Source organism: Mytilus galloprovincialis, chromosome 1 (genome assembly GCF_965363235.1).
Source record: "Mytilus galloprovincialis chromosome 1, xbMytGall1.hap1.1, whole genome shotgun sequence".
NCBI classification, from domain to species: Eukaryota; Metazoa; Mollusca; class Bivalvia; order Mytilida; family Mytilidae; genus Mytilus; species Mytilus galloprovincialis.
Genome location: NC_134838.1, coordinates 73,488,523 through 73,504,987, shown reverse-complemented (window position 1 = coordinate 73,504,987; position 16,465 = coordinate 73,488,523). Strand labels below are relative to the sequence as shown.

Genomic DNA, 16,465 nt, shown 5'->3' with positions numbered 1-16,465 from the left:
AAATAAATTTTACATTTTCCGACAATGTACATACATGTATATTGTATATATATCAAACAATTTATTAACAAGTAATTTATTTGAATTAGATGAAGTTGGAATTGCAGCGACTTCAAAAGGGTCATCATTTACTTCATTCCGGCACTGTAATTCAAAATTTTAAAAGAGACAATGAGAATAAACGTTTGTAAAAGTGACTAAAATTGCAAACTACAATTACTATGTATAACATAAAACATATAGATATTTAGAAAGCATAAAACAGATTACAATTAAAATATAGTTTATTGGCAATACGTGCACATGTTTATCTGAAAACAGTCACAACTTTTTAAACAGTCCTTTAAGATTAAAACTAATCCTGTGTAAATCATTTATATTCCTTGAATTTATGCATATCTACATATTATGTGCAAATTTGATGTAGTTCTCAAAGGCTTTATTTTCTTGGGCTAACATCGGGCTTTAATGCCTCTTCTCGAAAATTTAACGGTCATATCAATTTGACAACTTGAAACTGATAATAGTGGCTCCCAAGGACTATTCCAGATCATGGACCATATGAGAAAATGTGTATCTAGACACTCTGTCAGAATGGAAAAAACAATAAGGTCATTTGGTAAAAAAAATAATCCATAAGTTGAGCTGTCAAATTGGAGTTGGTGAATAGGTGGCTTGACTTTAAACTGTAAAAAATTTCCGTTTTCGTATAAGTCTTAGCTCCTTTACTGAGGTGCTTAAAAAACAAGAAAATCGAAGACGCTGGATCCTTTAATTTCATATACAGGTTTATTAGTGTCATCTACATATTTTATATTTTTGTTTTTATACTGTTGTTTCCTTATGGTCGTATAAATCATGACGTGGCTTGGTATTTGTGCATCCAACTTCCGGGTTTTGCTTTGTCTGTTCCAATTGAGAGTGTTCATTTAGGACGCATGTTTTATATCATCATTTTCATTCGGCACATCATACATATTCATATTTAACTGTTGTACTTCATTGAGAAAGTGTTATACTAGATCCTGTACATGTATGTCCTGTTTTACTTACTGAAGTGAGTAAGATTTTGTTCCTGGTATATTTTATCTTAAGCGCCATAATGGTTGCTAGTACATAATACCGTGAAGTATTGGTAAAAATATGAATTACAATTTCACAGTAGAATAAGATATATGAATACAAACAATACAATTTCAAAATATAAAACTAAGACGTATGAAACACCAAAAAAGTACGTATTCACAGTAAACTAAGACATCGCATATAAAACACAAACAATATCAAAGACAGTAAACTAAGACTCTTCTTCTGTATGTAGTGATCTCCTCTTGTCCGCGAATCTATGGGTTTGTAACATTTAGTTGGGTCCTAATCTGTTTTGTATCTTATGAGCCATTGCGAGGGGGTTTTTAGTGCATCCATATCTAGAGAGCGGAAACTTTCTTGGGATACATCTTGGTGTTCACTGTAAACTAACCTAGGCTAGCTGCTTTCCTCAGAGCTGGTTCTTCTTGTATTTCTGAGTTAGTTTGGTAGGTTCCATAGTAGGTCGAGATTTTTACGGGTAACTGTTAATTAATATATATGTTCTACTAATGCTCAGCTGCATCTAAGGTGTGAACATGTAGTTGGTAGGCCTTAATCAGTGGTTTTCTTTTGTTGGTTATCTGTATAACCATGCACTTTTCAGGATTAAAGTTCGTCTGCCATCGTGCCTCCCCCTCTTTGAATTTGTTTGGGTCGTCTTGTAGTGTCTAACTATCATTGTTGTTCTTGATCTTCATTCGAATAACCTTGCCTCAGAAGTTGTAGAATGTGGCAGGTCGTTTATGTAAGCCAGGAATAACAGTGGCCAATGACTATCCCCTTAGATGACGTCTAGGGGTTCAGATTTATGCCCTTCAAGCAATACATATTGAGTTCTCTTGCTTTGGATGTCTTTTCTCTACTAGAGGGTTAGTCCTTGTACCCCATTATGGTGCATTATTTAAGGAGTCTGTTGCGGGGCACATTGTCAGACTTTTGGAGAAATCTAGCAGGATGATGTCTATATGTTCTTGATCTAAGTTCTTGCCAATTTCACATAGGGTCTGGTAATGGTAAAAGTGAGCCACGATGGTGCTGTGATTAATATGTTCCATCAGTTCAAATCAGATGGAAGTCAATGGTTTCGTTAATTTTCTCGTTTGAATTGTAGAATTACATTTGTCATTTCGGGACCCTTTGCAGCTGACTATGAGGTATGGGTTTTACTTTTTGATGAAGGCCGTACGATGAACTATAGTTATTAGTTTCTGTGTAATTTTCTCTTTTGTTAAGAGTTGTCGCATTGGCAATCATACCACATATTTTTATTTTTATAAGACATATGATACACAAACAATTTCACAGTAAACTATGACATATGAAACACAAAAAATACAATTGTTAAAATAAGACATTATTGTTATTTTACTTTTTTCTAAGACGTAATGATAATAATACCTGTGTAAATCGTCATTTGGTTAACTCAGGTGGTTCGTAAAGAGCTCAATAAAAGGAGCACTTAAATTTTGTCTTTCGCTTATATTTTATCTTCCAACTGAAAAGAAAAAAACGAGCAGCAAGTACCATTACAATCGATCAAGACCATCAAGTATGAGCAATTTTACCCCCCCCCCCCCAAAAAAAATCAATCACTGTCAATTTAGCTGATTTGAATAAAAATATTTAGCATAAGCTTTTAGGAATTCAGATAAGCGTCGAACATAAACATTCAAAGGGAGGTAAGTCATAAACTTATTGGAGATAACATTTCTTCCTTTGTTATTTTGTTTTTTGTGTAACGACCCATTCAGGCACTACTGACTATATAGTGGTGGTCACTTTTAATTGATGAACGGAACCGGAGTTCCCGAAGATAACCACTACATGCAGCAAAACTGACAATCCTTGAGTCGATTCGTTCTAAAATGTTGATATAAATTTTGTAAGTCTAAAACTAATAAATGTATTAAATATATATATTTTTTTTTTCACTACATAAATGGTTAAAGTCTTACATAATTTTATAATTATTCCCCCCGAACATGCAATATATGTTAACATACGATATGTTATAGTATGATTTATATTCTGGTGATATAAATATCTTGCAAGGCAGACATCAGACCCGTTTTCACTGACATTTAAGCTTGAATGATGAGAAATAACAAATCCCATACCGCATAAGCAGTAATAAAATGCCCTGAAATGACATATGTAAAACAATTCAAACGAGAAAACTAACGGTATAATGTATACATGTACAAAACATTAACGAAAAACAAATACTTAGTATGTAACACATCAACAACCACTGACTTGCGGGCTCCTGACTTGGGACAGGTACATACATACAAAATGTGTCGGGGTCAAAGATGTAAATTGGATCCTAGCCCTCGCCCTAACCTGGGACAGTGGTGTAACAGTACAACATAAGAACGAGCTATCAAACGCAGTTGAAAAGGCTTAACTCATCGGATGGATACAATAGAAATATATACAACAAAAACACAGAGTGGCCGTGGCCGTGTACCTGTATATTCCAACAACAAAAAGACACTAATTACTGATCTGACAGTACTCGCAGTTACTGACAGCTAGTACAAAGCCATTAATAACTAGTAACAAAAATCATGCATCAAAGACTAAATTATCAATCAGTACACTGCCAACATCCAATGAATTTAATGTAAAGACGTCATAAACAGTCAGAGAAAAACATGACATTGTGCAATGCCAAGATACAGGTATCGACAGATTGTAGATCCATGAATGTTTATATTTATATTACGATAATATTTAGTTTGCATTTGATTTACTGGTAACAAAATCAATATCAATACCAATAAAAACAAATTTCAACGATAAATTAACAGTATTGAATAGGTAACCTAACAAGAATTACAAATACGAACATAAAACAAAACATGATCATATATAGTTATATGGACATGGAGCCGAATCATTTTGAAACGTGGTTGCGAATTTGTTTAACCAGGTTTTATATTATCGATTTAAAAAAATTAATACCGATCGCTCAAAAGTTGAGTGCAGTTTTCAGTCTAGAAAAATATGGTATTCATCATCAAATCAATTACAAAATTTATATAACTTAAACCCTTGGCTTCAAGTTATATCTTTTTATCTTCCCATTTCAACTTCTAGTGTCTGGTAACTTCAGAAATTTAGAGATTAATTGCCTGCGTTTAAATTTTCCGTCTTATAATAAGTAGTCTTCTATTTTGGAGGCTACAAAGGTATGACAATCAACTGTTTGTAATAGAAGAAAGTTTATAAATATTTTTGAGACCTTATTGTATATGCATTGTACATTTCCTATAAAATAGACAGTGCTTTTGTAGAATTTATCAACTGAAGATTTACATAATAAACAACGAAGTGTTTTATACGTAAATGAGACAGAAATTCAACACCACAGAAGAGGCGAAAGACATGCTAATTGAATAGTGTTCTTAATGTCCTCCCCTACACGTTATCTGAATATGGTGGTGCCCATCAGAAAAGAGGCTTATACATGTACATAGCATATACATATACCATGTGATCCGTCCTCACCTGGTGATATCGTTCCAACTTGTAAAATAAATAGTGAAATTGATTTTATATTCGTGTAATATTTATTTGCTTATTATATTATAGATATATGCAGACATTAGATTTAAATCTATAGGCTCACATGAACTTAGACTTGCAATGAACAACGGGTCATTCCAAATTAAAGTTACTATTTAAAGTGCATTACCTTTATCTTGTTTTATCTTCATTTGAAAAGGAGAGAGGGGTAACGTTGTCCTTTGAAATGAGAGAGATTATTCATATCTATATATCCAAACCAGACTGATTGTGTGGTTAAGAATTTCTATCCTGTTTTGATTTTACAGTTCCATCAGCTTGGTCTTTCAAGATTGTCCTATTTTTAGGTTTATAAATATATGTAGGTATGAAGAACATTTCTTAGAATAATCAAATCTCAGTATGACCTAGACGGAGTTAGTATAGCAGGTCATATATGTAACTAAAATATTTATGTTTTTAAAGTGATCAAGGTTAGCAATTATCAATCTTAACAAAGCACATGCTATGAGAGTGATTATTAAGCAGTGAACTAATTGCTGTTATTTCAAATCGGATCCCATCAAAGATAAATTATCTACCAGTTCGAAGATTTTAATTTTGACTCCAACTTCTTTTTCTCATCAGAATATTGAACGATGTCATAAACGCATTACTGCTTTTCAAGGTTTGATTATAATGCATGACGTGTCACATTAGACATCTTTAAAAACAACCTGGCCAAAGACACAACATACCGTTTGACGTAGAATGAATCTGAACACTGAAATGGAAATATCACAACACGATAAATCAATCAAAACAATGAAATATATATATTAAGTTTATTTTTTAACCTTTTGAAACACAACCCCCGCCAACCCCTTAAAAGTACACTATACTGAAAATTAAGTAACGTGTTTTTTTTTCTGAAATGTACTTCAGCGGGGTGTTGGACGACTTTGGCTAGCCATAAAGTTCTCGTACGGTCGGCATCTTGTTGTGTCTGGTAGGAGTTCCGTCTTATATAGGTCCAGCTCCAGTAAAAGGAGTAGGTTACAAAATAAAAGTATTTTAAAAGTTGACGTTTCTAGTTACGTTATCAATGTACGCTTTGATTTATTGGGTAAATGTTTTAGAAAGGGGTGGCAACCACAATTCTAAACACTAGGGCTTTATATACACACAAAGGTATAATATAGGGAAAAAAATTCAGAGACGAGTGCCTGTGACTGCATGTACACTAGCATTGTTTTGATGAGTACATTTGAAACACATTGTTATTTTAAGAATGCCACGGTTTTGAAACTCAACCATGAAGGACATGCCCATAGAGGATAGGGGAGTAGAATTTGTAAGGAATTACTCTGACGTTTCTGAATCTTCGTTGTGAAGCTGGCATGTAGGGTCTGTTGATTCTCACTCAAAGCTTGTTCTTGTACCTTGTAGATTGTAGGTTTCTGTCATCAGCTTTTGTTTCACATGCAGTCTAACAACGTCGCTGATTGATGTTGCTACACTAGTTAAGGTTGCATAATGACTTGCAATAGTTTTAATATTTTTCTGTGCCAACATATTTTAGCCTATGTACAAAGAATTACAAGGGTTGTTTTCTATGTTTTTCAATATGTGTGAGCTTAAATGTGTAATGACACGTTTTGGGGGCCTTTTTTTTTTTTTTTTTTTTAAATCGATTATTTTTTACACTCTATAAGAATACAAATTATAAATGATATTTGGTCTATTTGGTCTTATTCATTCAGTGTTTCCGCCAGCATATATATAGCAGTTTGTAAGTCCTGAACAACAGGTTTTTTAAAAATTTAATACTATTATACTAGATTTAAAAATCTACCTGTAAGTGTTAGAGTAATACAAAATCATTTCCGCTGATTTCTATTTATACGTGTATCCGATAGTATTTAAATTGTACTGTTCTAGATACCGACCTACACAAAAATACCTGATCAATTTAGTACGTGTTTAATATTTGTTATAGTTACTTGTATGTAGAGTTGGTTGCCGTTTCAGTTTTATCCGGAATATCTATACAGTTTCAGCATAAAAAATGGTTAAAGTAATTGGGAGCAAGGTAAATACTAATTTTCAAAATAGTTATTTGGGTATTAATTCTACATATTTATTACGCTTATTAATTATTAATACATAACAAGATTATTCATAAGCTATTATTGTTGTTTAAAAATCATACGAAATAATCGCTCCAAGTTTTGACAAGAAACGTCTGTGTCAACAGCTAAGTTCAAACAATCGTTATTTCTATATCTAGATAAATTGAAATACTAACGTCTGATTTTGTTAATTTTTATAGACTCCCCCCTTTTGAAATAACCTTGCAGTTCGGTATTTATGTTAATATAAGAAAAGAAGATGTGTATTGATTTCTTATTAGACAACTCTCCACAAGAGACCAAATAACACAGACATTTACAACTGTTATAGGTCACTGTACGACCTTTAAGAACGAGCCATACCGCAAAGTCGGTGTATAATTATAGTCTTATATATTTCTTTCAAAAAAGCCTTAAGTGTTCTGTTTATTTCAATAAAAATTGGAAAACATGTAGTATGTTTAACATAGCTTGTTTTATTAACGAATAATTACATTAGATGTATGTTTCATTATAATACTTTATTCTGATTAGCTAACAGCACATCACGTGTTATTCCGTAAGCAATTGTATCACTCAATAAAACTTTTCATTCATGATAACACGTGGTCCCACAATAAAGTGCACAGGTGAATTAAATAAAAACAATATAAAATTCGTTTTTTCTTGATCATAGCTAAAAAATGTAATTATAAGTATTGAATGCTTCTTTTTGTAACTTCATAGGGGTGTAAAAGCGTTGACCGTGCGCACATTTTGAGAATGAAGCGCTTCCGCGCTTCATACAAAATGTACTTCGGTCAACGCTTTTACACCCCAATGAATTTACAAAAAGAAGCATTCAATTCTTAAGTATGTGTGGAGATAGAGATATAAGGCATAAAGGAGTTTAAATATCATACACGAGCTATTTTGTATTGTATAAATATACTGGTATTATGTTACATACATTGGTATCTTAGGTGTACGTGTACCTGGTTTATTTCATGCTTTTGTATCTTCTGATTTAAATTTCTTGGTAATGTGGTGTTCAACTTCCCTAGAAATTCTCAGAAAACAACACCCTTTAAGTTTATATTAAACGAGTTTCTTGAAATTATGTTTTTTTTATGGAGATCTTTGAACTTTACTAAACTAAATGCTATATGCATGATTTTTTTACACTGAACTACAATTTCTTGGTAATGTGGTGTTCAAATTCCCTAGAAATTCTCAGAAAACAACACCGTTTAAGTTTATATTAAATGAGTTTCTTGAAATTAGGATTTTTTTTATGGAGATCTTTGAACTTTACTAAACTAAATGCTATATGCATGATTTTTTTACACTGTACTACAATTTCATAAAATATAATCATTAAACATATTTCATTCAGGTCTCGTGGTTTAGGTCACTGCTTACAGAAAAGCTATAAATTAGATTGCAAGAACATTATTATATTCAAGCAGTAAGAATTTCTAAAATATGAAAGATATTTTTTTTTAAAGAAAATCCATGTACATGTGTTTAGCAAAACTTCAAGTATATAAAACATATTTACTGCAAGTACTCTCAGGTCTGTCTTTTTGTTGTTGGGATATACAAGTACCCGGCTACGTCCACTCTGTCTGTAGTATGTGTATTTTATCCATCTGATGAGTTAAGCCTTTTTCAACTGATTTTTATAGTTCGTTCTTATGTTGTACTGTTACACATTTGTCCCAGGTTAGGGAAGTGTTGGGATCCAGCTAACATATGTTAAACCCCGCCACATTCTGTATATATGTGCCTGTCCCAAGTCAGGAACCTGTATTTTAGTGGTTGTCGTTTGTTTATGTGTTACATATTTGTTTTTCGTTCATTTTTTGTACATAAATTAGGCTGCTATTTTTCTGGTTTGAACTGGTTTACATTGTCATTTCGGGGTCTTTTATAGCTGACCATGCGGTATTAGCTTTTCTCATTGTTGAAAACCGTACGATGACCTATAGTTGTAATTTTTTTGTCATTTGGTCTCATGTGGAGAGTTGTATCATTGGCAACCATACCATATCTTCTTATTTATATAATAAGTTTCTATTTTTTTAAATTTAAAGTTTCATACATGTATGACTTTAAATGTTTGCTGGTAAACATCACCTCGGCTTCAAAGAGGTTACATGTGATCACTATGAATGGGGTAAGTCATTGGTTTCATCCAATGTCTAGACAAACACAACTTCAAAATTTACACTTTCAGTTGATCCGCCAAGCTAACGACATCTTGAAGTTAGGACAAAGACCAATCGGCTCGAATTCAAATAATGCGAACAAGTGGGGCGACACGCTTTCCTTATGGCTGATATGTGAATTTGCACATTGGCGACTAACTCAATATGTTAGTTTGGAACAAAGCGGTGTAGATTCATACAAAAAAGTTGCATCCCCTTTATGCATGCAACCCATTTATGGGTTTAAGTTTCATGTATCTAAGTGAACTAGTATCGAAGGTACAATACAGAAATTGGACAAACATGCCATTGAAACATATTATGTGACAAAACAACATAAGCTACTATTTCATTACATGTAACAGTATTCGTTCATACCAATTTTAATCAAATTAAGTCGTCTCGCAGGCCTCCATATTTTTTGGAAAATTTAGTGTTCACCCCAAGAACCGGTTTGGACACAACATAACAATTTTAAATTAATTTACAATTTACACAATGTGTACATGTTAAGTAGGTTTAAATGAAGATATATTTCCATAGTTTAGAACTTTATTTATTATTGGTTGAAAAATACAGGCAAATAAAATTGAGAAAGGAAATGGTGAATATGTCAAAGCGACAACCACCCGACCATAGAGCAAACAACAGTAATAGTACAGTGATAATGGACGTCATACTAAACTCCGAATTATACACAAGAAACTAAAATTTAAAATCATACAAGACTAACAAAGGCCAGAGGCTCCTGACTTGGGACAGGCGCAAAATTGCGGCGGGGTTAAACATGTTTATGAGATCTCAACCCTCCCCCTATACCTCTAGCCAATGTAGAAAAGTAAAAGAATAACAATACGCACATTAAAATTCAGTTCAAGAGAAGTCCGAGTCTGATGTCAAAAGATGTAACAAAAGAAAATAAATAAAATGACAATAATACATAAATAACAACAGACTACTAGCAGTTAACTGACATGCCAGCTCCAGACCTCAATAAAACTGATTGAAAGATTATGTCTTCATCATATGAATATCAGGTACAATCCCTCCCGTTAGGGGTTTAGTATCATACTATCATAAAATATATGAGAAGAACATAACCCGTGTCATGCCAACAACTGTTTTTTTAGAAATAAATGTGTTTAGTTCCGATGCAAAGACCCTATCAGTGAATCAATGTTAAAGCCAAAATATGCAATCTTTAGTGACCTGACAACAGTATCGTAACTATATCCCCTTTTAATAAGTCTATTTAAAGGTTTTGTTAGTTTCTGAGGAGAATACTGACATTTTTGTGCTTTATAAAGAATATTTCCATAAAATTTTGGATGTGAAATACCTGAACGTATAAGATGTCTGCATGTTGAGTTATATTTACGAATTATTTCCTTATACCGGTGATAAAATTTAGTAAATGTTTTGACCAGTTTGTGATATCGAAAACCCTGGTGTAATAATTTTTCAGTAATACATAAATTTCTCTCGCTAAAATCTGATACATTGTTACATACACGAGCGAATCGTACAAGGCAAAGTTTAGATGTTTTTGAAGTGTCCTATATTTTGACTTAAGTGCGCACGTGGAACCTTAAACGTTCAAGACAATACATAGTTTTTTCAGATTTCAGCAGTCATGCTATCTAAATTAACTAGCATATGTGATTCAGACCTTCAAACTTATGGCATTGTTTAAAACAATCTGCAGTTCACCATCGTTTTTAGATCTTCTCATTTGTGTATTAGATATTAGTACGAGCCGAGAGAATTACGTTACCCCAAAATACATTTTGCTAACTGGTCTCTAAAATAGTTGTATATAAAGATTTTAATGCGAGTAAAATTTGGTTTTAGCAAAGGCAGTTGATCATATTTGGTGTTAACCAAAAGAAAGTTAGGAAGTGAAAGCATTTGAGTACATCGGCTGATTACATTTACAAGCAGATATTACATGTACTAGTAGTTTGAATACAGTAACTACTGCGAACATTCTTTATCAGGTATACACTGGTATTGCTGTAAATGCGCACAACTTATTACTCATTATGTATTTATCCTGTTGTCTTTATCTATTTTATGTTTGTTTAAGGGACATTTCCTGTAATTTCGATTTCATATTATGTCACTTTACAACATGGGGTTCGTTAAGGATAGATAATACGTTTGATTTGTCTCTTAACATTTTCATGAATATACTTGTAGCAATGTTTAGCTGCAATTTGAAATCACAATTATGTCAATGTTTTGTTGCACTTCAGTGTTTCTGTTGTTCCTTCAATTTCCTCTTATAGTTGATTTGTTCCCTCGGTGTAAGTTTGCAATTGGGATTTGTTTTCTCTCAATCTATTTATAACTTTTGAACAGCGGTATACTCCTGTTGCCTTTATTTAGAAATTTTATTTTTTTTTTGTGTTTTTTTTTTTTTTGTATTTGGCACGAAACTGTTATAAGGCTCAGTTAACCCTTTTTTTTTTTAATGTTCTGTTTGACATTATTAAGGATAGGATTTTTAAAGTTGTCATATTATAAAGTGAAAATTAAAGTTGATTTTTTTTTAAATCTTCAAAATACTTATTATCATTTTACATATAACAACTTGGCTAGTGGAGGTGATCACAAGTCATATTCCATGTTAATCTCTGCCGGTATCTTTTACTTCATCTCATATATACTCGCATATATTATCTTTTGAATATTCTAATTGTAGGCCGAATTTGATGGCGTAGTGAAAGGATCTGGGGATACATTGATTGTTGTCGATTTCTTCGCAACATGGTGTGGACCCTGTGTACAGATTGCACCTGTATATCAAGTAAGCATATAAACTAGAACTACCATTATCTCAAGAAATGTTTAATGTTGCCTATACAAGCGAGGCGAGAGATGACAGTCAAACTCTTGGAACGATAACAAACTGACAAAGCAATGGCTAAAAATGAAAAAGACAAACAGAAAAATAATAGGACACATGACACAACATAAAAAACTAAAGACTAAGCAACACGAAGAGATGTAAAAAATTTCACCAACATAATTTTCGAACTAAAATCTTAAAATGTTTTGATTAATACGCAATAATTTAATTTTGGATGTAACGCGTCTTCTGATTGGCTGACGTTATTTTGTTATCAGCACATAGACATAATTTAGTCATGTGACCGTGACGTCATCAACCTTTTTTCATGGTTTTCTACGGTTTGAAATGAAATTTAGAATTAAATTATAAGAAATGACTGTAATAATTTTTCTGTCTATTCGAAATGACATAAAAAATGTGGTGCACACTGTTAAATAACCCGCTACGCGCGTTATTCAGTGTGCAACACATTTTTTATGTTATTTCTTCATAGACAGAAAAAATATTACAGTCATTCCTTAATTATATTTTGTCTTCTTTTTTAGAAATTGTCAGACGAATACAGCGATTGTATCTTTCTTAAAGTGGATGTAGATGAAGTCGAGGTAAACTAACTTCAGTATGGCGTTCATTACCACTGAATTTGTATATATTTGTTGCTGAAGGACGCCTCCGGGTGCGGGAATTTCACGTTGCATTTAAGACCTAATGGTGACCTTCTGCTGTTGTCTGATCTATGGTCTGGTTGTTGTCTCTTTGGCACATTCCCCATTTCCATTCTCAATTTTAACAATTATCATAGGATGCTCTCTTCTGAGCAGAAAGCTGATAAATCAGTGGTATTTCAAAGAACGTCCTCGTATCAAGACCTTGTTGACAAAAATTCCTTATCAACTTCACAAATAATATTTTGTCATTTTGCTGCAAAGTTTTTAATTTAAAAAAAGAAATGCGAAGTATTCTTCAGGTTTCGATGCTATTTATTGGCATCAGCAAATCTCAATTTAGTTATCTAAGGACCCATACTATGTTGTTTAATTTCGGTATACAGTTTTCTTTTACGAAAAACATTTTTATTAAATTTCGAAATGTGCTTATGTATCATCGATTTAACTGATGGGTATTGATTTTTTTATTTTAACTATTGTCTTTGCTCGTAAATTGCAAGCTCCCGAGGACATAATTTCTGTTCATTAATGTTGTTAATAGATTTATCTACCCCGACCCCTTTTAAAGAAACCTTCATCAGCAACTGTAACACATTGATTTTTATTTATTGTAGGACGTTGCTGCAGCGTGTGGAATATCTGCAATGCCTACATTTCAATGTTACAAAAATGGCAATAAGGTATTGTTTTAACAATTTTTCTAAAGAGGGGGATATTTAACTAGAGCATTATTTTTTATCGCTTTAATTTCAAATAGGCTTAATTCATTAAGCCATCAATAAAGAGTCAAGTTAATTCCTGAAAGAAAATGGTGATATAATTGCACATTTAAGTGCACAAATGTAACATGTGACAATTTGCATGTCATACAAATGTCGAATTTGACATGGTTTCCATTTAAAAAAATCTTTTTAAAAAATGCAAATAAGATGGTAGCCTAGCCAAAATTATAACAATTTCAAGGTAAAGACTACTGTCACCTTTAGCAGTAGTGCAGGGGCCTCGGTGGCCGACTGGTCTAACTTTAAGTATTACTAGCCTGTCTACACTGAGGTGGTGGGTTCGAATCCTTCAAGTAGAAGGTGCGCTCGAATCTCGTCTAAATTGACTAACTTTTTCAGTTTTCTTAAGGTCTGTGATTCTCTCGGGGCTCTTGACCAGTTTCTATTGATGACATTGATTATTAATTTCTTCAAATTAAACGGTCCATTACTCGATTGATCATTTTATTGACTGATTGATAATTGCTAAATGTCCAGAGGAACAAAATGGATAATAACTGTTATATTCCTGACTTAATACAGGCATTTTCTTATGAAGAAAATGGTGGATAAAACCTTTGGAAATGATAACACATAAATACATAAAAGACCAGTCAAGAGACGAAGCTATAAATCATTAGCGGATATATCATTGTTACAGAGAATAATATGTATATATAGATTTCGACATCATTCACCTGATTAGTCCTTCACTTTATTGTTTATCCTATTTAGTGGCATTTCAATGGTACTGGCAAAATTTGGATATTTTGATAATTGTTATACAATGTGAAATGAGACGTCAACTTTTGATTGATTGACAAACTGCATTTGTATTGCGACAGATACATAAACAATCAGTCAATTCACGGTGGAAAATCATAAAACAAAGTTATAATTTCTCAGAGACAGCAAAATTGCATGTTAAATGATGTAGAAAAAAAACTTTCTTCAAGTTTCATCATCAACCCATTCATTGAACTAAGTTAGGCCTGGTGTAGTGGTTAGTGAATCGGACTACTAACACAAAGGTTCTTGGTTCGATCCCCGTTCCGGGATGAAAATTAAATGTTCGGCTCTCGCTTGGCACCATTTGCGAGTATGGTCTTGAGGAAACGATGATAGTCCGTCGGAAGGGAACAATAAATTGCTGACCCGTGTTAAGAGTGAGCCATATCTCTTGCACGTTAAACACACCCTTGTAGATTTCGGAAAAGAGAAGGCTAATGCCGCTACAAAGCAACACTCGCACCCGCAAAGTGTAAAGGGATTAATATACATTTCAAAAGTTGTTTCCCAATCCACTATAAATAAATATGTTTAAACTATTCATTATACTTCTTATCCATACGCTTTTTACAGGTTGATGAAATAGTAGGAGCAAGTGAAGAAAAGTTGAGAGCGATGATTGAAAAGAACAAGTGATTCCATAAACTTATACTAGAACATTGTATCAATTTTCAAGCAATATTTTTTGTGGTGTTTATTTTTTTATCATTATTCTGTACATTTTAATACATTTTTTTTCTGATAAAATAAAGAATCTTATGATAATGCGTTAATGCTTTGATTACAAACAGAGGGGAAAGACAGAGGTTGTATGTGTATTGTTTTTGTATCCAACAACAAATTTTTCCGCAACAAAAGTCTAATTAAAAAAAACAATTGCAGCATTAAGAAACACCGTTGTATCAATTATGCTTGAATCGTTGGACAAGTAACAAACGTGGAAAGATGGATCGAATTGTGTCTATGAAAACAAAGCATAGATTCTTAAGACATATATTCTGTAATATTAAACATAGTCTTGTTTGGCATAAACGGCTCCAACTTCACAATAAGAACCCTGCTTTGGTAACTTTCTTTAATGATAAATCTGTGTTTCAGCTCAATTGTGACGTGGTTTTTTTTTGGCGGTCTCGAATGTGTTCTAATCGCCACATTTGACTGAAAATTGATTCGCATGGCAGGTGATTAATGCATAACAGGAGACGTTTCCCTTTTCAAAAACTCGATCTCGCTCCATTTTGAAGTCCATGCATTCACTTCTATTTTGATTGTTACAGTTAAAGTCTCATTAAATTTATTTAACATCCATTTTGTGTTGCCCATGGGCTTAATAAATATAAGTTTACAAAAAAATTAACAAATGATGAATTTGATGTTTTCCACACAAAAGCAAACATCGTCATCTCGTGAACATGGTGATTTTTTTTTATTTAAATTCATTCAAAAGTAAAAACAACATTTACAATAATTAATGATGTTGATATCATTCATTCGAAAATTTTACGGTCACCATCACGAGTTGGTTGACCGTTACTAAATATCTGCTTCGCAGATGACAAAAGGTATGTTTCATTTGTTTTGACTACAACCCCCTCTCCCCTCCTTTTCCCACAAATGTGCCCTACCTAATAACACGTATCTTCGGTTTACTTACATGAGCAAGGATACAAGGATTGGAATTTTGTATTTGCGTCAGACGCGCTTTTCGGCTAAAGGCTCATCAGTGACGCTCGAATAAAAAACAGGTAAAAAAAATACGAAGTTGAATAGCATTGAGAACTGAAAATTCCTAAATGTTTTGCCAAATTAAGGTTATGTAATCTATTCCTGAGGTAGAAACGCCTTTTCATTTAAAGAATTCAAAGTTTTTAAATAGTTAATTTATAATTATGACCATTTCAATTATTATTCATGTCCACACAGAAGTGCTGACTACTGGACTGGTGGTACCCTCTGGATAAAATCTTTAACTGCAGTGGTATCATAGATACAAGGATTGAAATTTTGTATTTGTGCCAGACGCACGTTTCGTCTACAAAAGAACTCCGTGACGCTCGAATAAAATATTTAAAAAAAAAAAAAAAAAAAAAAAGTACGAAGTAGGAGAGCTTTGGGGACCAACAATTCCCAAAAGCCTCTGTATTTAAAACATTCAAAGGTTTGTAAACAGTTGACTTATAATTATGACCATTTCAATGATAATCATGTCAGCACAGAAGTGCTGACTGTGCTGACTGAAGTTTGGTAAGTAAGTTAGTAAGAAAGTAAGTAAGTAAATTTTATTTAACATCGGTATATGTGTACACATGTGAGCTCCTGAACCGACTATCCAATAACAGTTACAGTTTATAATCTAACTGTTTATAATGTATCCACAACTACCAGACTGCCTACACAAGTTAAGACTTTTGATAAAAATAAAAGCGAAACAATAAACATACTAAATTATAAATATACTGGAAAACAGTAAATC

General features: G+C 32.8%; 1 protein-coding gene across 1 annotated transcript; it reads left to right on the top strand.

Moving 5' to 3' along the window:
* The first annotated feature begins 6,516 nt into the window (after positions 1-6,516).
* On the top strand, positions 6,517-14,757 carry LOC143083440 (uncharacterized). The gene is made up of 5 exons (XM_076259702.1): positions 6,517-6,691; positions 11,625-11,729; positions 12,320-12,379; positions 13,057-13,122; positions 14,566-14,757. Exons 1-5 carry the CDS (start codon positions 6,668-6,670, stop codon positions 14,626-14,628), a joined length of 318 nt encoding a protein of 105 aa, XP_076115817.1. The 5' UTR covers positions 6,517-6,667; the 3' UTR covers positions 14,629-14,757.
* Positions 14,758-16,465: the final 1,708 nt, after the last annotated feature.

Coding starts and splice junctions, on each gene's coding strand:
- LOC143083440 (XM_076259702.1), top strand. CDS start 6,668: ATGGTTAAAGTAATTGGGAGCAAG. Junction 12,380..13,056: donor TGGATGTAGATGAAGTCGAG/GTAAACTAACTT, acceptor TATTTATTGTAG/GACGTTGCTGCAGCGTGTGG. Junction 13,123..14,565: donor GTTACAAAAATGGCAATAAG/GTATTGTTTTAA, acceptor CGCTTTTTACAG/GTTGATGAAATAGTAGGAGC.